Source organism: Dermochelys coriacea, chromosome 15 (genome assembly GCF_009764565.3).
Source record: "Dermochelys coriacea isolate rDerCor1 chromosome 15, rDerCor1.pri.v4, whole genome shotgun sequence".
Classification (NCBI taxonomy): domain Eukaryota; kingdom Metazoa; phylum Chordata; order Testudines; family Dermochelyidae; genus Dermochelys; species Dermochelys coriacea.
In genome coordinates, this window is record NC_050082.1 from 26,382,360 (window position 1) to 26,404,738 (window position 22,379).

The following is a 22,379-nucleotide window of genomic DNA, read 5'->3' on the forward strand; positions in this document are numbered from 1 at the left end:
CCACTGGGGGAACGTCACCTTGCCTGGGGGGGATATTGGGGTAACGGCCGCTGCCCCGGGCGGGGGGGCCACTGGGGGAACGTCACCTTGCCTCGGGGGGATATTGGGGTAACGGCCGCTGCCCCGGGCGGGGGGAAAGGGATACTGGGGTAACAGCACCTGCACTGAGGAGGGAGAATTACTGGGGTAACAGCACCCGTGGGGTATGGTGACCAGATGTCCCAATTTTATAGGGGGAGTCCCAATATTTGGGGCTTTGATGTAGGTGACTATTACCCCCCATTACATCCCGATTTTTCACACTTGCTGGCCGATCACCCTGCCGTGGCCGGAGGGGTTGTTACTGGCATCTCTGTCTTAGGGCTGGTCTATGCTTAAATAGGTTGCCACCCTGGCCACGTCTCCCCGCTGTATTTTCCACTGAATGCATCCGATGAAGTGAGCTGTAGCTCACGAAAGCTGATGCTCAAATAAATGTGTTAGTCTCTAAGGTGCCACAAGTACACCTTTTCTTTTTGCGAATACAGACTAACACGGCTGCTACTCAGCTAAGAGTGTGACTAAAATCACAGCCCTAGCCTATGTAGCTAGGGCTGGCAAACATTGTAGACACGGAGGGCTGGTCCCTGCTACAAAGGTAGGTCAGGGCTGTAAAAACTGCTTTTAAAATTAAGGTGACCTAAGCCCCACTGGCACCATCAGTATGTCGACTGAAGAATTTCTAGTGTAGAAATACCCAGTTATACTGGGGAAATATTCTTTTGTTTGCCAGTATTAGCTGTGTCTGCACAGGGACAGTTATACCAGCAAACCCATTTCAATGAAGACAAGATCTTGTTTAAAAAAAAAAATCACCTCCCAAGTGCCAGTCATGCTGCTATATCTTATTTCATTACTGGTATACGTCTCTAGCCCTTATAGAGTTAAAATTTTGCACTAAAGTATGAGTTAATAAAGCTGGGTCTGTGTTGCTTTTTAGTAAATGTTGGAGACAACACACTACAAGGCTTTTAGTTCTATCAGCAGTGCTGGAGGTAATGTGGGAAAAGCTGTTTTAGCAGTGGCTTTGTGATCCATAAATAATAAATCTGTGGTTGGCAAGTTCCAGCCATAGAATCAGAAATGTAGGGCTGGAAAGGACCTCAAGAGATCATCTAATCCATCCCCCTGCACTGAGGTAGGACTAAGTAAACCTAGATCTTCCCTGACAGGTGTTTGGCTAACCCAAGGGTGGCCAACCTGTGGCTCCAGAGCCACATACAGCTCCTTCAGAAGTTAATATGCGGCTCCTAGTATAGGCACTGACTGCAGGGCTGGAGCTACAGGCACCAACTTTCTATTGTGCCGGGGGGTGCTCACTGCACAACCCCTGGCTCTGCCACAGGCCCTGCCCCCACTCCACCCATTCCCATCTCCTCCCTCCCCCAGCCTCCTGCACACCATGGAACAGCTGATCAGGAGGGAGGGGGAGGTGCCGATCAGTGGGCAGGAGGCACTGGGAGTGGGGGACTGACGATGTATTACTGTGGCTCTGGCAATGTATATTGGTAAATTCTGGCTCCTTCTCAGGCTTACATTGGCCATCCCTGGGCTAACCTGTTCTTAAACCTCCAATGACCAGGATTCCATAACCTTCCTTGTAAGCCTACTCCAGGGCTTAACTATCCTTATAGTTAGAATTTTTTTTTCCCCCCAATACCAACCTAAATTTCCATTGCTGGAGATTAATTTCAGTGGACATGGAGAACAATTGATCACCATCCTCTTTAAACCAGTTCTTAGACTTAGCAGGTCTCCCCTCAGTCGTCTTTTCTGAAGATTAAACATGTCCAGTTTTTTTAACCTTTCTTCATAGGGCAGGTTTCTGGAGGTGGTGAGTGGTTCCAGCCTAGAGCATTTCCTAGAATATTCCCTAATGTCCCATCTTAACTTGCTTAGAGGAGGGCCCCCCTTGTGCCAGATAACTTACATGTGACCATAAGACTCAGTTGCATGTGACCCCCTCATCTTCTGTCCCTATCAGCCAGGTCTCCCTCTGCTAGGGTCTTCTTCAGTTGTAGGAGCCTAAAGTTAGGCAACTACATAGAGATGGCTGAGGTAGCAAGCAGCACAATTCCTGTTGGATTAAGGGCCTAACGTTAGCCTCCATGTTTGAAAACACTGGCTCTAGCTCTTAATTGACCTTTCATTCTGACATGCCATTAATGTAAACCATCAGAAACTGCTTCCTTGAGAAAAGCATTGCAGAGTGCTCAAGATGCTACAGGCTAGGGATACTCAGACAGTGGTTCAGGAGCAAAATTAGTGATCAACCTTACCCAAAAGAGCCACAGTAGTGTGAATTGATTGTTTCATTTACTATTTGTATATTATATAATTCTCATAGCAAAATGACTGACCAAGAATCATTTTATCAACTACAATTGGTTAACATAGTAATTACATAGTGTTTTAATATGTGCTGCAAAGAGCTGCAGGAGACACATTGATAAGCCACTTGCAGCTCTTGAGCCTCAGTCTGAGTATCACTGTTCTAAGGCCTTTTGACAGCTCCTTCTACTCAAGCATGCTTCTTCGCACCCCCCCTCCACCCAATCTCTCTCTCAGCTGGCCAGGCAGTAGCCACACCCCTTTATTCTTGCTGTCTCTCCCCATCCTGTCCGGGTTCGTTACTGTCCGAAAGCTCAACAGGTAAAAAATGCACCAGGTCAGCATGTTTTACAATCCTGCTGTATTCTAGATTGAATTTCCTGACAAGTGGGAATTGTTTTCATGGCACAATTTCTGTCTGCAACAGCAGAAGCTTTGGCACAATCCATGGTGAATGTTTAGCTATTGACCAACAACTTTCAAACCTCCCCTACACCAAGTTGACAAGGAAATGACTCAGATGTAACTGATGGGGAAATGCCTTTGAGAGTGTACAAATCTGTCAAGATACTGTGTTAGCTGTACTAAGTTAATAATTATTTGAATGGCAGTAGTTCAGAGGCCCTGATCAGAGCTTCATTGTGCCAGGCATTGTACACATACAGCCCCAGCGTTTAAATCCACACAGACTCAGTTTTCACTGGAATTTAAAATATATATAATATGTAAACATTTCTATGAAAGTTATGTTTTGCAAATTATTTTTTTTAGAAAGCCTAAATTTTGGTCTTAAATAAACCTGAGTATCCATTTGAATGTAAATCCACTATACGTTTTAGAAGCTTCACTGCCACCTCTTGACATTCCAAAACACATCTTCCTTGAATGAGAAGTAATTCTACATTAAAAATAATCGGCTTTAGAACACGTTATTTGGGTCCCCAGCAACCCAAATGGAAATTTTCTTACCCAATCACTTCCTTTCTAGTAGAATAATCCCACACAATCCATAATGGATTGGCTCTTTTCCTGTGGGATTTGGAGGTACAGGGATGTGGCCAGGGTTCTGGGAACAGAAGACATCAGTCACTAGAAAAGTTCTTCCATTTATCTATTTCTTTTTGATTTCTAAATAAGAAGAGCCCCTGCACAATCTCTGAGAAATAGCAAGAATGCAAGACAAAGATAACAAGAGAATAACCATTTATTAAAGGAGAAACAGTACACTCATTCTTCAAATTAATACTGATTTCCCTGCTTTTGTTCCTATTACTATAATACATTTGTTACCCCAAATTTAAAATGATTACATATTTACTTTATATCATGTGCCAGATACTTGGTTGATAATCTTGAGAAAAATACATCAAAGGCTTATATACAGTTATATAAAAGAGTAAACCCTATACTGTATGTTGTACATGTAGCAGGGAAGATACAGTATAGTTTCAGTTCTTTTTACATATGCTAGAAGACATTCAAAAGAAGATAGATTTAAGCCATCTCAATAAATGATTTAGGGCCCAGTGGGTCCACCCTGGTTCATGTTGAGTGTTTTCTTACTATATGAGTAGCCCCTCTGAAACTAATTTAATTGTCCGGGTAATAAGGTACATCTCAACATTAGTACGAGTGACACAAGCTAGACCACGTTGTGTTTGATGGTTTAGATTTCTTCATTCCTTATTATGTTTTTTCTTATAAGAAAATCCACATTTATTAATGTTGAATTTTCCATGTTACATTCATCTGAAAATAAAATAAAAACCAGGGAAACCATATCATGAAATAGTTAGCATAAATGCTTAGTTTCCTATGGACTTTACTGAAAACTTGCTCGAGGATACAAGTGTGCTGGAAGATTTTTTCACAGGAAACACATTAATAAAAATCTCCCAATACTGAGGTGGTTTTATATTTTTAAGTCAACAAATGAAGTAGTCATGTTGTACTGTTTATCCCATAAACAGGTCCTGTGATGAGTTTAATAAAATTTAACAATGTGAATGAGAAGACATGTTTTTTCCAAAATATAATTTTTAATATATATATGTATACACACACACACACACACACACACACACACACACTCTATAGAAGCTGAAATGGATGTCACATAAACGGTAGTAAGTGTGCACAGCATACAGGTTTTTAAAAATTCCCCACAGTAGCTTATGTTTTCTTACCTGCTTCATGATTTTAAAAATTTCATACTATAGTCCAATGGAAAGAAAGGCAGTACGTTTATAGGTAGTGCACAGAGCTCATGTTCTTTGATCAAGAGCACAGTAAAATAGTTAACGAGTAGAGGAAAATAAAGATGAAATATTTCTCAACCCATTCCAGTGTCAAAAGCTTAAAAAAAAATCTAAATATACAAATGCGGCCTTAAAATGTCTTAGTGCAAATATGAAAATTAACAGCATAAGTTTAAGGTATTTAAATAAGCTATAACATAACTATAATTCTTTGTTCCTATACATTTTTCCTATTGATAAATTTAATGGTGTAGGGGACATTTCTTGTTCGAAATGGTTCATACCCAGAAGTTGGGAATAAATGGCAAAAAGTCATTATTAAATAATTTATTTATACTTCACTTTAGTTTATTAAGGGGGGAATAAGTATTTAGGAATGGAAGATCAAAATATCTATAGGTTTGAAACTGAGGATGTGTGTGTCAAGAATCACTGTCCCTTTTCCTGATGTCTGTACACACAAATGCTGGTGGGATAAACTGTCCAATTAGTGCATACAAATAAAATTTGTTTTCCTGGCCTTGTATTGCATTAGTAGGTCTCGTCGTCATTGCAATTGGTTGTCCAGTGCCCAAACACTTCACAGATTTCACAATAGGGGCGCTCTTCTTTTCTGCTGCCATGATAAGTTGAATGGGGAGGGTCATCTGATGCCTGTGCCTGAGTTGGACAGTCTTCCGTTTCATGGAGATCAAAGCAGTCGCAAATATCACAGAAGAGGCGAGGTTTTTTCTTTGACTGATTTTCATCCTCGCTGCAAGATCAAAATTGGTATAGGTTAGGTTGGATATTCTCTTAAAAGAGAACAAACCCAAAGGACATTATAATAAACTTCCACAAAAAAACCCTTTTTTTAAAAAATAAAAGTTTATAACATCCAATATGGTTAAAACTGAGGCATATATCAGTGGATCACAAGCAGCAAAGAGAATCATTGCCCCCCCCCCCGCCAAAAAGAAAGGCAGCAAAGCTTCTGGATTCTCCCATAGCTCTGCAGTTGCTCAGATTTCTCACATGGTGATTATACCCACTCTAGCCAATAAACAAATTATTCATTATATTTTTTAATCTACACAAATACACATCCACTATTTCAAAGGCACTTATATGAACTGGTAAAAATAGTTTCTTTTTTCATTGATAGAGGGGATATGACACCACAATTAATTTAAAAAAATGCTGAGTTCTGGACTGGTTCCTCCACATTTGCACTCAGACACCAGCTTCTAGGAGTAGAGGGTATTTTCCTAATTTGTAGAGGGCCAGGGTCACTCTTGGGAATTGATAACTAGGACATGCTGGTGTTTGTTTCAGAGCTGCAGAGAAAGAGCATGTGCTACTAGTTAGAAGTTAGAGATGGACCAGAAAAAGTCTGGATCCAGCCACCCCAGAGATATGGGCAAGTCACATTTGCACTTCATGGCTCAAGTCTCTCGCTCTGTCGGCAGTCAGGCTGACCTGCTTCAGCTGCACAGGCTGACAGAAGTGATTTATATTGGAATCAGCACAACACAAACCAAACACCTTTTCCTTTAATATTAATACCTGTCATAGTTGTTTATCTCCTCATTGCCATTGAGAGCTGCTTCAGACATCATTTCCACCTTCAACTTTAATTCTTCATTTTTCCTTTGAAGATCCACTATTACTGAATTCAGGAAGTCAATCTGGGAGATTTAGAACAAAGAGTAACATATTTAGAACAAAGAAAAGGAGTACTTGTGGCACCTTAGAGACTAACAAATATATTTGGGCATAAACTTTCGTGGGCTAAAACCCACTTCATCGGATGCATGCAGTGGAAAATACAGTAGGAAGATATTTCATCTCACTGGATTGCAGCAAGGATGTCTTTGACCACAAACATAATGGAAACATGACTGGTATTTGTTTCTCCATTCCCACCCAACACGTCCCTATTCACCCCTCCATTAAATGGAACTGTACATTATCTCTTAATTATGTAACAGCGTGAGAGCCTAATGCTGTATCTATTAGCATTCATCTGTGCCCAGACCAATAAACTGAGGGCAGAGGGACAGCTACTCAGACAGTGTTACAATCATTCCTTTAATGCATTTTTATGAAGAAATTTAAAGTTTTTGATGAGAATTATGCAGTTTGGCTGCATATCGTGTATCAAAATCTCATCTTTTTCTTTTAACCTGACTTATTAGTTACAGGTTTCAGAGTAGCAGCCGTGCTAGTCTGTATCCGTAAAAAGAAAAGGAGTACTTGTGGCACCTTAGAGACTAACAAATTTATTTGAGCATAAGCTTTTGTGAGCTATAGCTCACTTCATCGGATTATTAGTGAGGCACCATGGTATAACAGGTGAATGGGCCCTAAAGGGGCAATGGAACAATACAGGGCATGCAGTATCTCTGAACTTGGGCCCCCCAAAGGTAGACCAAACTCCCAGACCAGATGGCAGACATTTACATCATTCTGATAAAAGACCATACGAGTTTTCCCATAGCTGAATAGAAAGCAGCTAAGTGAGCTAAGCAACGCGTAGCAAATTAATGCAGCGAATAAAAAAGTGTAGAAAGCAGAAACAAACCATATGCTGATTGGAGGAAAATGTTGCCAGCAGCAGATGAAAGCAAGGGACACGAGGAGAAAAAAAAACAGAAAGAGAAACCAGAGGTTAGAATGTTAATGACACTGCTTCTAATCCATACACACACACTATGTTACTAGTTTCAGAGTAGCAGCCGTGTTAGTCTGTATTCGCAAAAAGAAAAGGAGTACTGGTGGCACCTTAGAGACTAACAAATTTATTAGAGCATAAGCTTTCGTGAGCTACAGCTCACTAGCTGTAGCTCATGAAAGCTTATGCTCTAATAAATTTGTTAGTCTCTAAGGTGCCACCAGTACTCCTTTTCTTTTTACTATGTTACTAGGAAACAGAACGGTATTTCCCATTTCAGGACTTTAACTGTTAATCAAATAAACATAGAATCATAGAAGATTAGGGTTGGAAGAGACCTCAGGAGGTCATCTAGTCCAACTCCCCGCTCAAAGCAGGACCAACACCAATTAAATCATCTCAGTCAGGGCTTTGCAAGCTGGGCCTTAAAAACCTTTAAGGATGGAGATCCCACCACCTCCCTAGGTAACCCATTCCAGTGCTTCACCACCCTCCGAGTGAAATAGTTTCTCCTAATATCCAACCTATACCTCCCCCACTGCAACTTGAGACCACTGCTTCTTGTTCTGTCATCTGACACAACTGAGAACAGGCAAGCTCCATCCTCTTTGGAAACCCCCTTCAGGTAGTCAAAGGCTGCTATCAAATCCCCCCATACTCTTCTCTTCTGCAGACTAAACAACCAGTTCCCTCAGCCTCTCCTCCTAAGCTATGTGCCCCAGCCACCTGATCATTTTCATTACACTCCACTGGACTCTCTCCAATTTGTCCACATCCTTTCTGTAGTAGGGGACCCAAAACTGGACGGAATACTCCACATACTCCAGATGTGGCCTCACCATTGCTGAATAGAGGGGAATAATCACTTCCCTCAATCTGCTGGCAATGCTCTCACTAATGCAGCCCAATATGCCGTTAGCCTTCTTGGCAATGAGGGCACACTGTTGACTCATACCAGCTTCTCGTCCACTGTAATCCCCAGGTCCCCTTCTGCAGAACTGCTGCTTAGCCAGTCAGTCCCCAGCCTGTAGCAATGCATGGGATTCTTCCATCCTAAGTGCAGGACTCTGCACTTGTCCTTGTTGAACCTCATCAGATTTCTTTTGGCCCAATCCTCCCATTTTCTAGGTCACTCTGGACCCTATCCCTACCCTCCAGCGTATCTACCTCTTACAGCAGCTTAGTGTCATCTGCAAACTTGTGAGGGTGCAATCCATCCCATCATCCAGATCATTAATAAAGATGTTGAACAAAACCGTCCCCAGGAATGACCCCTGCTTGATACCAGCTGCCAACTAGACATTGAGCCCTTGATCACTACCCGTTGAGCCCGACAATCTAGCCAGCTTTGTATCCACCTTATAGTTCATTCATCCAACCCATACTTTTTTAACTTGCTGGCAAGAATACTGTGGAAGATCGTATCAAAAGCTTTGCTACAGTCAAGATACATCATATACACTGCTTTCCCCATATCCACAGCGCCAGTTATCTCATCATAGAAGGCAATCAGGTTGGTCAGGCATGACTTGCCCTTGGTGAATCCATGCTGACTGTTCCTAATCACCTTCCTCTCCTCCAAGTGCTTCAAAATGGAGCTGTTCCATGATTTTTCCAGGGACTGAAGTGAGGCTGACCGGTCTTAGTTCCCTGGGTTCTCCTTCTTCCCTTTTTTTAAAGATGGGCACTATATTTGCCTTTTTTCAATCATCCGGGACCTCCCCTGATCGCCACAAGTTTTCAAAGGTAATGGCCAATGGCTCTGTAATCACCTCAGCCAATTTCCTCAGCACCCTCAGATGCATTAGATCCGGACCCATGGACTTGTACACGTTACATATTACGTTTCACTCATCTTTAAACAGGCAAAATTGTTTCATGGTTATGCACGCTATTTTTTGTTTCCTGCAACATCTATCCTCATGGATGGTAAACTAAATAACTTTACAGGTTCTTTAGCTAAAGAAATAACCATTGTCTCATTTGTGTAAGTTTTTCCATAAACCTTTTACCAAGACTATTCTGTTATACCTGAGCAATTCCCCCACCCCAGTTTGAGTGAAATTCTGTAGTTAGGTTAATGAAGCAAAGACCAATGTTTTCAACTGCATGAGCCTGTTTTTTTTTTTTTTTTTTTTCTGAGTTAGCAAGCATCAATTCTCATGGGATTAAAGGCTTAGCTTTAGCACCTAGGGTTGAAAATTCTGGCCTTAGCTTTTAACTGACTCTTAATCTGATATGCCATTAATGTGGCCCAATCAGAGACAGCTTCCTTGATCAACTAGGTGTACTCAATAAGCAACAACCCTTCTGGCAGCTTCTCCCACCCAGGCATGCGCCTTCATACCAGTTCTTCTCAGATGGCTGGTCAGTTGCTGTCACCTGTGACCAGACAGCGGGTCTGGATTCTCTCTGGAGCTCTTTACTTGCCATAAAGCATCCTGTTCTTCTGCCTCTATCCTCTTGCCCTGGTTCCTTCCTGGCTACACATCCCCAAGGCCACTTCCACAGCTGCCACACACCTCCATCATCCTCTTCCCTCTGCCATTCATAATCTCCCTCATCTACTCTGAGAATCAGGAACGAAGGGGTTACAAATCAATCCATTACAACCCTATTTAGATAGGATCTAGTAAGCTATCTTTGGGAAGACATTTTACTCAAGCCCAGGCTGCTAAAGGTATGTTACTACTTTAAAGTGCTGATATTTCAGATCCAATACCTGGCTCTCCTTTGCTTTTTCTTCTTGGAGTGGATTAGCAGCAGTGTCACCTTTTAGAGAAAAAAGCAAGATGTAAAAATCCTGCAACCTTATTATGAAACATACAGTAACAAACCAAAATTATGTAAGTTCTCTAACCTCGGAATAACCTTATGTCCATATATTTCTAAATTAGTCAGTAGAAGCCATCAATAAAGTGACTTATGTTGATATATCTGATATTTAGCACTGGTATGTTATACAGAAGTACTTTCAATATCATACATTACATGTTCAAGTGATATGCAAGCAATAAGTAACCCTTACAAATTCCCTATGAGGCAAATATTCGCTCCATTTTACAGATAGAGAAATCAAGGCAGAAACTGTAAGTGACTTGGAAAAAAGTAGAAGGAGTCCACACAAAATCTGGGATTAGAACTCACAAGGGTCCTGGCTCACAGTCCTGTGCTAAGACCAGGTCTGATTTCTTTTCCTGGTGTGAGAGAACAGGTTTCCAGGAGTCATAATAGACTTCATTAAGAAATGCTCTTTTGCACAGGAAAAAATATACCATTTATAGGGATAGGAATTTTGAAATGGATTCACGTAGATATTTCAGGCCAAATTCATCACTGATGAAAGTGGGAGCAACTAGTGACATCAGATTTTAAGATTTTAATTTAGTCCATTTTCTTTATTCAAAGTCTTAAACTTGACTATTGAACAACAGTAAAGCCATCTCAGTAGAGGAAGTTCAACATATTAAGATCTCTGCTAATGGTCTGGTTTACAGGTACGTAATATTGATCAGTTAACAGCAAAGGTATGAAAATGCTCAAGTAGACCAGAGTGGGAGCACTGATACAATAAATGGACAGTCTGAGTGTTACCTGAGGAGCTAGTTATAGAAGAAGGCTGTTTCTTGTTCTCTTTGAGTTTCTGCTCCAGGTTCACCACCTTTTGCTCAAGTTTCAATTTATCAGACTCCAATGATTGAACTACTGACTGCAAGGTTTTTGCAGAGGCATTTTCTCCACGGAGGACTGTGATCTGCAATAATTAATTGGGAATACTTAGGCAGTTTGGAGTAAAACCAAAAGCAATGAGGGAATGTTATTATAGTCAAATAAATGCTAGATTACCACCAAAAAGATAAGCCATTAAACACATGACTGGAACAAAAAAACAATGTTTAAAACCTACTTTGATTTGAAAAAAAGTAAAGACAGAAATAGCAACAAGCTCTTCAAAAGCGAGTGCTCAAAACAGGATTTTATATCCCTATTTAGACACCTATGTAAACAATTGGCCTAATTTTCAGAAGTGCTGAGAGCACCCACAACTAAGGAAGTCGGTGGATGCTGAGCTCCTCTGAATATCAGCCACCTATTGGGACACCCTGAAGGAATGATTTAGAAGCTCAACCTTAGGGACCAGTTTTGGAAAAATCTGTATGTTCCAGAATTCATTAATAAAATGTTTTTAAAACACCAATGACAGCTTACAGTTTTGACTACTATGGTTCTAAAAAGATACCTCATTTCTGAGTTTTTCCAGTTCTTCATCTTTCTCTGTGATCAAGGCACTAGTAACACTGATGGATTTCTGTAAAGAAGCTCTCTCTTCATCTATTTCTTTTTTTAATATGGATTCTCTAAAAGAAAGTCAAAGAGTTCCAGAAATCATCTGAAGAGTTGTTCAGTTAACATTGCTTAAATCAACCTACTCTGAAACAAGAAAATTAGGTTTCATAATCTAATATTTTAAAATTAACTATCATTAGAAAATTTTCTTAAAAGCATGTTTTGGTTCTATATTTCACTGAGATTTTATATTTGCAAAATCATTTTGGATTTTACTACTGTGGAAACAAAACAAAAAGTTTACCTACGTAGATACATGCCAGAATCTGCATATCATCGCATCCATTTGAATTTAAAGAAAAAAGTTAATAGATTGGGGAGATATAGAATCAAAAAAACATGTTGCACAGAATGTTCCACAAAAACCTAACTTCAGAGTTGTGTTACTTCTTGGAATAACTATTAACAAGCAACAAAAAGTACATGCAAAGCTCATTATATAATTGTCATGCAAAGCATGGATGATGGTGGAAATATCAACTGGTCCTCACTTATTTCAGTAATGTCATGTTCTCCATAGACACATATTTTGAGAACTATTGGGCCTTAACAATAGCTACTGTCTTAGCAGAAATCCACTCAGAAATTGTTCTTTTACTACACAGAAGTAGACTTTTTAAACCCCAACATGGGAAATGGCACAGTTCATAAATGAGTAGGCTGTCTGAAAAGCACTCCATTCCTATTTGTTTTCATGCGTTGAGTAAATGATTAAAAAGTAGTCCAAAGGGTTAGCAGGTGGTGCAAAATTATACAACACGGGTACCATATTTAACAAATAACCCCACAGTGGTGAGGTCTCAGAGCATCACTGATTGAGTGTGTGGATTGAGCATTGAGGAAAGTTTATCTTCTCAAAAGCAAGGGAAAAGAGTGCCAACAACAGCAGACCAGAATAGGAATAACATCCCAAAACATTAAGGGATTTGATAAAGTCTTCTATTGTAATATTCATAAGTGTCCCAATGAATTCATGTACCCATATAATGAGAACTTGTGCTCTGAGGGCTACTGCTGCAAAAATACCTTTTAGTTTTGAAAGTAACAGAGTTTCATGACAAGCCATGATTTTCAAAATTGGAGTGCTCAGAGTAAGACTCTTACACCCCACATTTAAGCACCTAGAAAAGTGGTCTGATTTTCAAAAGCATGGATGCTCCATCAGCTTCCACTGATCCCCTTTTACAGGAACTGCTAGGAGGACCATGCTTTTGAAAATCAGACCACTTTTCTAGGTGTCTAAATATGCAATTAGGAGCCTAACATTAGGCACCTCCATTTCGAAAATCCTGGCCATCTTTTCCAAGTTCTTAACCGTCTTTTTTTTTTTTTTTTTAATATACTTCTGAGAAAACTGACCACCTAATTTAACTGGAGGAGTATTTAAGTTTTAATCATGAAGGAGCAGATTCTTCAAAAAGATTGAATGTCATAATGATTGTCAGCCTAGTAATCAAACGAAACTAACAATCTATTAAGACTATCCAAGTGGTCAATATTACAGTATGTCCTTACAGAACAATGCACACTAGATATAGTATAACTGATAGGCCCAAGCTGGAGATTTTTAATATCCATATCTACAGCTAGTGAGACCCAAGATATCTAGCCCATGACATACAATACTGTCAGTGACTCAGGATTAATAGAAAACTCAAGCAACAATGACAGTACAAGTAATTCTTTCATTGTTAAGATTATGCTTTTACTCATGAATGGAAGTAGTAAGTGGAGAATCTGGGGTTTATGGAGAGTGATGTACACACCTTACAACATTCAGGTTCCTGTTTTTACAATGAAAGTAAATCTCATGGGAACACAAAATTGAAGTGTTGAGTAAAGAATCTGTCCTACTAATACAAACCTAGGCTTTTGTGAACAAAAAACATTTAATGAGTCTCCCCTTAAGTGCTTTCACTGGCACTGATTTAGCAAAGCACTTAAGCACGTGCTTAACTTTAAGCATGGGAGCAATGTCATGGGTTTTCAATAGGATTACTCACCGCTCTAAATTAAACTCATGCTTAAATGCTTTGCTGAACTGGGGATGCTGTGTAGAGTGGTGAGACTGGATAGACAAAGCAAGGTCTGCAGAGAAACACGCGCTGTTTTTTGGGAGTAGCACGAGGGGGCTGATGACACGTTGCACTGATCTTCCCCTGCAGCCATAGAGCCCTGACCACATAGTATATTTGGAAGAAGGGAAAATATGTTGTGGAGGTGCTGCTCGCAAACCCTTCATGTACAGGGACCCAATACCATGGGGTTTGTCTTTCCCTGAAGGGAGAGGTGGAAGGGAAGATGGGAGCCCTCGGTACTTGCATCAAAAGCTTGCATCAAAATATTGTCCAACATTTCAACTTTATCAAATCTTTATCTCAAAGCGTCAGACAAATGTTTTGTACAAAAATCAGTGAAGGACTGGATGGCTGACCATTTTTTAGTATTGATAAAAGGGGGAAATACAATGTGGGCACTGGGGAGGTCTGATACTTAAAGGAGGGCAAATTACACTGTACTTAGACGGGGAGAGATTGCATGCATTTTAAGTACTCTATGTGTGTGTATAACTCTATATTTTATACAAACACAAGGGAGAAAGAAGAGGAGGAGAGAAAGATCCCTTTCATGTACCATTGCCTTATCATTTAGAGGGCAGTGTCTTTAGGAAGAAAATCTTGAAGAGTCATGGACCCACTCAGGCATTCTAAAAAGTGCAAAAAGGAAATACTGTAGGTGTGTTGCTTTAAGCAGTGTTTTCACTTAGGCCTGAATCACATTCACCTATCAGCATCACCAGATAATTCACTCATCTGATATTCTAATCGTCAATATCATCTGCAATATGAGGTAGTATTAGGGTTAGTTAAACTTGAAGGATGCATGTTGAGTTGGAATTAGCTTTATATATTGACTTGCAAGCGAAAACAACTGGAAAATACTCATGATCATCTGGTAATAAGATGGGTGCTGTTATACAAAATTCATCCCTTCATACCATAAATGTCTATTTACTAACAAGTCTCAAATAGTTTAAGTAGCACATAGATGTTGGATTTTATTAGTTTATTCAACAATTCCAAGTGCTGTAAAGAAAACCCCTGTATAAGAAGTTAAATTACACTCTGTGCAGAGTATATAAAAGTTGTGAGAGATATGGATTCCTTTTCACATCAAAATTACCCAGATTCTTCCCTTACTACAAAAATAAGAAATACCAATAATGAAGCAAGTACCTTAAAGTGTTACTGGGCAAGCTTTAAAAATGCAAGATAACAAGAACCACATGTTAGAAACATGAGAGAGAAATGCAAAATACAGTAAAGAAGAACTAAATTTGCACTGACTTTTTTGTGTTGTAAAAAATAGAAATATATAGTGCTGAGTATTTTACAAAACAAAAGCAAGACACTGAGGGACAAAGGCAGCCAAAAATATGTACAACAACTCTACTTAAAAAAAATTTATTTATTGTAACGTGGATAGACTTTCTTGAGTCTTACCATTAAAGACACACAGATATAGCAAAGGAAGCAAGGGCGGGAAAGGGAAGAGAGAGGAGTGAAATGAGTATTGATAAATAGCGCACGCTCAAAGACAGTAAGACAGTTAGCAATCCACAATGAATCTAATGAGCTGAAGTCGCATAGAATCCTCTCTTAGTTTCTGATTCATAAATATCAAACATCTGTCATTCCTGACTGGAATATTTCACAGAGAGTCCATGGATACTAAAGAGAATTCCTGTGGGTGAAGGAAGGTGGGGAACCTGCTGCTAGGTGGACGTTTGGCCAAATTAAAATAAAAGATGTCTCCGAATTTGCATCCTGAAAAGGTCTAAGGCAGGCAGGGGGGGAAAACGGACACCATCTTTCGTGGACACCACATTTGTGTGTGGGGGGGAGGGAGCAGGGGGAGATATGGGTGAGGAAAGAGACATTTTTTATTTAATTAGGTGTGGTTAGCTTAACCCCTATATTTTTTTTAACATAAAATTAATGTCACATTTCAGCAAATTTTAGCATCAGTGGCTTGCTCTCCATTTGAATCAGGCTGACTTGTTCTAGTGTTTATTTTGGCCTTCATATCACAGCCTATTCCATAAAACAGAATAATCATGTTTGTCAAATATGCCATTAAAACACTGGTGTTGCATGTAGACTTTTAGGACAAGTGACTGACGGTATGCAAGGATGGACAGATCTGGCAATCACTGTACAAGTGTCAGTGTTTCTGTATGGCAGCTGCCAGAGATAGAGTATCCACAAATGTAAAAATGCATCATTAAATGTGTATCTGAGGGTAACGATTTATTTTTTACTGTACTGGACCTAATGATATTGTCCTTGCTTGTGAAGCTTTGCAAAAGGTGTTGAAATCTAACTGTAGCTTTAAATAGTTACATTTTATGGTTCCTGGTTGAGATCAAGCTCAAAGAAGCCAACATACCCTACACACCTTCTCATTTCTTCTATATTAGACATTCTGGAGCAGATCCCCAGCTGGGGTAAACTGTCACAGTTTGATTGACTTCTGCTAAGATGACAATTTACACTAGATGAGGATCTGCCCCCTCCTCTATATTTTCAGGTTCTCTCTTCTCATTCCCACCCCTTTATTAAAAAACATACTTAAACTAAAGAATGTATCTAGATCAGGGGTTCTCAAACTTCATTGCACTGCACCATTCTTTTGACAACAAAAATTACTACAAGACCCCAGGAGGGGGAACTGAAGCCTGAGTCTGCCAAAGCCAAAACCCAAGCCCCACTGCCCTGGGCGGGGAAGGGATCAAAGCTGAAGCCCAAGGGCTTCAGTCCCAGCCAGGAGGCCTGTAACCTGAGCCTGGCTGCCCAGCACTGAATCAATCAGGCTTCGGCCCTGAGCCCTACCAAGTCCAAGTCAGCCCTGGCAACCCCATTAAAATGGGGTCGCGACCCACTTTGGGGTCCCAACCCACAGTTTGAGAACTGCTGATCTAGATACTGGGTGATCTTAGTAACAGAATGAGTTAAGGTCTTAGTGTCCTATGATACTCTATGATCTTGCATCTGTGCATTATTATAACGACCAAATCCATTGCTTTTACTTGTGTAATATACCATGTACATACTGTCCTTTGGAAAAATGCAAAATGTAATAGGAGCATGGCACATCCAAAGGAAATCAAGTGGTTAGGGAACAAAAATGGGGTCAACACATTAAAAGTATAACTAAGAACCTTTGCATGAATATTAAGATGACATCTGATACCTGCCACTAAAATGACAAAAAAAATTTTTTTTTACTGTTTTATTTGATAGAGTTCAGCTTAATGATCCCTCTGTTAGCCAGAGGAATCAGTTTTGTGAAGAGCAGGATCCTTACCCAAGCATCACACAATTTCTCCAAGACAAATCTACAGTTTTTCCTACATACAGCTCACACAATGGTTCCTGCCCAAGTGAGCTTTCTAGTTTTCCTTAAACACTACATTAAATGGGACCAGAGTAAAGTTTGTACTTTGGGACCATTCACTAGAGGATATGGTTTCCAGTGGAGGAGTCCCGGCAACCCAGAACAATCTCATAGTATGTAAAAACAGCAGTGAAAGAAGTGGGAGTTGCCTTATGTGCACTTGTCAGATGTGTAAGTGATCTAATACTCCAGCAGAGACTGAAAATATCATAAACTATTTGGTTACCGAAATTAGGAGAACTTAGCATCAGTAAAAGGTAGGAGACAATTAATTGAATAACAGCAGCTGGTAAATACTAGATTAAGTTCTGCTGAATGTGTCTTAATATTAAGCCAATTACATTTTCACCCAACTTTTAGCATGGAAAATAGTAAAAATATTGTTTGCGTGTATTTTTAGTATTCCGTACGCAAAATTATTTCAATGCCAAACTGTGCAACAGTCCCAGTACATTTCACCGCTGGAGGACAGGAAGAAAGAACTACATTTTTCTGTACTATTAGCTTTGTATTACATTTTGTTATGGTTTCCATAGAACTGTATACTTGAACACACACACCATCCCCCCGGAAAAGCTTACCTCTTTTTCATCTCTAACAACTGGTTATTGAGTACAGATCTCTCCTCTTCCAGCTAAAACACAAACATCAAAAGCGAGCATTTAGTGACTACACCAAGAATCAAATGGTTTGTTCAATTTAACATATCCTAGTTCTCTCACGTTTGCAGTGGCTACTGAAGCATGGAACATTTTTGGCGAAGTAATTTGTTTTCTCCAGGGGCAACATAAATATAATCACAGATTGTTCAATGAACAGGGATGGTAACTAGCACTTGTAGGCATAACCAGGACACACTGCACAGAAAAAACTGCCTTTACAGGTTCCAGTGGTCTGGGTTAATGAGTGCAAATAGGCTGAACTAGTTTGCAAGAGTTCAGGCACCTTTATACCAATACATCATTTACTCCACCAACGATGGGTGATGTAAACTGCAACCCATCATCCAAACATGGTATCAGGAAAAACTATTGACATAAACAGGGTGTGAAAACAGTGATCAACAGAGAAGGTACATGGATTAAATGAGACCTTATTAGAAGGATAGCAACTAGGTCACTCTCAGTCTGACGAAATTCTTCATCATTTCAGTGAACCCTTGTTTTATACCAATTAACCATTATTCAATGTGCAGTGCAGACCAGATGTGGAATACCATCAAATTAAATTACTCCTGGGAATGCCAGTGGCACATAAGGGTGTCCAAAGAGATTGCACACATTGGGCATCCAGAGCAAAGTAAATTATAGTGGGAGTGAAGGTCTGTCTGTCATCCTCAGGTCTGAGGATAAGTTCAGGTCACAAGGATGTTAATTTTCATTGCCCATCCTCTAATACAGTAGGACTTCCTGTTTTAGGACTGGTGGTTCTCTTATTGATGGGGTACAACGTTACATGACTTAGCTTATATATTCATTTGAACAGCAGTAGAACCAAGAGAGAGAACTAAGGCTACTGAATTATCTAAAGGCTCAGAAGATAACAAAATCTCCTTCTATAGGAGACTGATCATATGGAAGAGCCAGCAGCTGTGCAAGACCCTGCTAAATGACCTCAATAGCAGGGATCTTTGGATTATCTGCCATCATATTCCTGCGACAAGGTTGGAAGTCAAAAATAGCAATTTCACTGACAGCACAAAGCACACCCCCTGCTTCTGAGGATTTGTTGTCTGCCTCCTACACACAAGCAGGCTATATTACCTCCTTTAATTCTGTGCTTCTGTAGAAGCTAGTGGGGAAGTGGTGAAATTCTGAATGGAGAAGGGTTTAATTTAAAAGTCCTGAAAGAAATGGTGTCCTTAAAAAGCTACATATTTAACCAAGGCTCACATAGGTAGGGAACCATGTACATGAGTATCACACAGGAGGACAATGGGGGTAGGTGGATTCTATGTCCAGAATCGCAGCTCTCTCTAAGGTTTCAGAGTAGCAGCCGTGTTAGTCTGTATTCGCAAAAAGAAAAGGAGTACTTGTGGCACCTTAGAGACTAACAAATTTATTAGAGCATAAGCTTTCGTGAGCTTATGCTCTAATAAATTTGTTAGTCTCTAAGGTGCCACAAGCTCTCTCTAAATCCACCATTCACCCAGCTAGTCACTTTTCTCCTTCGAGATATTTTTAAAAAATCCCTTGCCCTCTTCTGTATCCTTCCCTCATCCTCAGATAAGACACTTGTGGATTACACCTCTTTGGTTGCCGTTTCTTGGAGTAAACAACTTGGTTTCCTTCATCATTAGGCATTGTTTGCAGCTCCCAACAGGCTACCTCTGCAGCATTAACCTTGCACCAACAAGCAATACAGTCCAGCACCCAGTTGCTTGGGTTTCCTCTGGGATGGCCTCATTTTTCAGTGCTTAACTCCTTTTGCTCTCTACTCTCTCCAGACTGAAAATCCCTGAAAGCCACAATCAGAATGCCCTCAAAATGTGCATCCCTTCCCCAAGTCACACTGCCACCTTGCTGTCAGCTCAGCTGCCTTTTGAATAATTCCATGGGTGCAGAAGTTTCTCCTGCTCCTGTCTAGCTTTGCAAATCCCACAGCATTTATGACAAGATGGAAACAGAAAATAAAACATCAATGAAGTTGTGGGTTTCAAGTCAAGAAGGGAACTTTGGCCTCCCTTTTCGTTACCTGCCTGGGGGTGGTGAACCAATGCAGTCTGCTGCATGGACCAAGTCACAAGGAGCAGCTTGTTGGTAGAAAGGGAGTTGGAAAGATTATTGTGAAGAACGTTAGGGTATGTTTTAGGTTTATATTATTTTAGGTACAAAGTGTGTGAAAGGTAAAATATGTGGGAGGAAGTGAGATAGGGGTTTGAATCCTCAGGACTCTGTGAGGGCCCATTGTGTTGCCAGCATCACCCTGGACTCTGTTTGAAAGTCAGCTGTTGGCGAAGGATTGTTGGGAGAGAGTGAGTGTGTGGAGACTGGCCAGTGGGAGGTGGTGTTGTCTGGGCTTGCTGAAGCTGCCAAGAAGGGTCTCTCCTGGAACTTGTCCATTAGGGCTGACAGATCCAGAATGCCAAGAAGGCACTGGTGAGACCATACTGGAGTCCATAGCTTACAAACAGGAAGCCTGAACTGAAGTATGAAATAAGACTTTCTGGGGCTTGAAAAGGATAGTGGGAACATCCAGTTGTTCAATATTAAGTTCATACATAGATTTTAATTGTAAATAATACATTACAACTTTGTTAATTCAGTCTGGAGTGGAGCTGTTGTGACTGGGGATTTCGGCAGTGGCCTTCGAGGAGCACCTACCATCCCTGTCAGGGACTTCCTGCTCCTGAGGACAGTGTCCTTGTAACAAGGAAGCAGAGGGAGGGGTGCCCCGAGGTAAAATTTTCTAATGAGAAGCTTGGTGGTGGCAGTTAGTGTCCGAGGCCAGGGTCATGACAGATGCCCTTTCTTCCTCCCACTCAGAGATCATTCTCTTTCCAGTAATCTGCTCCACTGCATATTTAAGAAGTCAGTCTCAAGCAGACACCACCTACCTTACTGAGCAGGGTTAGAGAGCAGTGGATAAGCTGAGCTAACAGATCTTTCCACAATCTCTTCATTGAAGTTAAAACTCATGTGTTGGTCTGAAGCCTGAGAGCACCAACATAAAAACCATTGCAAGCCAGAAAAGCTCCCCAAGCTTAGTAAGTATCTGACTGGGAAATCCTTTAGCTAATTACAAATAGCTAATTATTTATGGATCAATATAGATGAAACCCCCTCAGTGTCTCCAGCATAAGCCACTTTAACCTTTAGATGTCAAGATAAATCATTCATGACACTGTATTCATTAATTTTGCAAAATGTGTCATGTGTCCACAGATTCACTAACCCAGTTGACTAACACTCTTGCTAGAATTTATATGGTTACCATAGTGACTGCTCAAAATACTTGCAACATATGCTTGATACCTGTCTTACTATATTTTAAAAGGCACAAAAATCAAAGAGCAAAACATTGCTACATTTTGGTTCTTTCCTTATTTTTCAAATAATATCCACTGTACAAAGAGGCAGACTGGGTCTATGGCCAACTCTACATGAAACCTGATTCTCCTGGTTAAGATGGAATTTTACTTTGTACTATGAAGCATCCCCAATGTAGCAATGCTCTATATTAAAATTCCTTCTCCATGGACTCATCTTACAATGTTACTCACTCAGAGCTTTCCTACACCATCTACTTGGGCCCCATATGGACTGAAAGGATAGGAACTCTTATCCCGACATGCTCATTCAGTTAACAACATTCTCACTCCAATTTGAGCAGAATCCAGCCCCTTACAAGGGCTCTGGAGCAGTTTCACTATTACCTCCATAGAGAGAGAAACGCAGAGAACTGCACTATGGAATCCTGAAAGGAGGCCTACATGCTAGCATCACTGTCCCAGTAATGGTACATTTACCCAAGTGATAATAAAAGGGAGAAAGTGATGGGATTCGGTGGGATTGTGTTAGCACAGGGCAGAGTTTCATGAGCTAGAATCCTCACAGAAGGCAAGTTGACTTCATTATGAGAATCAGAGCTATGAGGAGAACAAGGTTTTTCTTGGATTTCAGAATTAGACACATCTGAGAGGTGCTCAGGAGTGGTGTGCACAGGGCTATTTTTAAGGGCAGGATACTGGTCCTTTGATCTCACTGGAGGCTTGCTATTAGTTTATGAACCGCTAGACTTCATTCTAAGCAGCCAAGCTCCATCCAAAGCAAGCAACAGAAAAGTTTTGCTAAGCAGAGATCTTGCACATTACACAACCTTGAGCTAACCAAAACTGAACTGAGAGGAGCTACATTAAAGAGTTATGTGGCACTACAATTTGCATTTTCCATGGCACCAATTCACATTTGCTCCTTTGTACCACAGCACGATTACCCCTGAGGTAATTTCCCCGGTATTCTAATAGGCACTGTGAATTACATGGTTTGCAGCAATGTGAACTGACGAGCAGAAGGAGCAAACCTAGCATTTCAGTGTTTCAAGGGCTCAGATTATTACTAAGATTCCTTCCTCGCCAAGGAGAATTTCATGTGATATGAATGGCTACAGTAAACATATAAGCTGTTTCTCCTCCAAGCCCTTGGAAGACTCCTTGATACTAGATTCTTGGGGCAAATCCTGCCCTCCCCTCATGGGAAGAGAGCCCTGGATGCAACAGAACTGGTAAATTTACACTGTGCAGGATGGCAGGATTAGATGAGCCTGGCAGGAGGTCCACTCCTCTGCCCAACAAC

General features: G+C 40.5%; 1 protein-coding gene and 1 long non-coding RNA gene across 12 annotated transcripts in view; one reads left to right on the forward strand and one right to left on the reverse strand.

The window, feature by feature from the left end:
- The first annotated feature begins 550 nt into the window (after nt 1-550).
- LOC122456844 lies at nt 551-11,462 on the forward strand. Its single transcript, XR_006275942.1, has 2 exons — nt 551-1,034; nt 11,275-11,462. It is a non-coding gene; the product is annotated as an uncharacterized LOC122456844 (long non-coding RNA).
- The window catches only part of CLIP1 (CAP-Gly domain containing linker protein 1), a 112,220-nt gene continuing 93,399 nt past the window's right edge, over nt 3,559-22,379 (reverse strand). For 5 of the 11 annotated variants that reach the window (XM_038372812.2, XM_043498451.1, XM_038372808.2 and 2 more), the window contains 7 exons: nt 17,667-17,719; nt 11,522-11,639; nt 10,876-11,035; nt 10,004-10,053; nt 7,192-7,197; nt 6,174-6,295; nt 3,559-5,382 (listed from right to left, as the gene is read on the reverse strand). In XM_038372812.2, the coding sequence (XP_038228740.1) occupies nt 5,160-5,382; nt 6,174-6,295; nt 7,192-7,197; nt 10,004-10,053; nt 10,876-11,035; nt 11,522-11,639; nt 17,667-17,719 (732 nt within the window). In that variant the 3' untranslated portion in view covers nt 3,559-5,159. Of the gene's footprint in view, nt 5,383-6,173; nt 6,296-7,191; nt 7,198-10,003; nt 10,054-10,875; nt 11,036-11,521; nt 11,640-14,864; nt 14,886-17,666; nt 17,720-22,379 lie in introns of all 11 variants that reach the window. The other 6 variants (XM_038372813.2, XM_038372809.2, XM_038372806.2 and 3 more) reach the window with 2 other exon arrangements.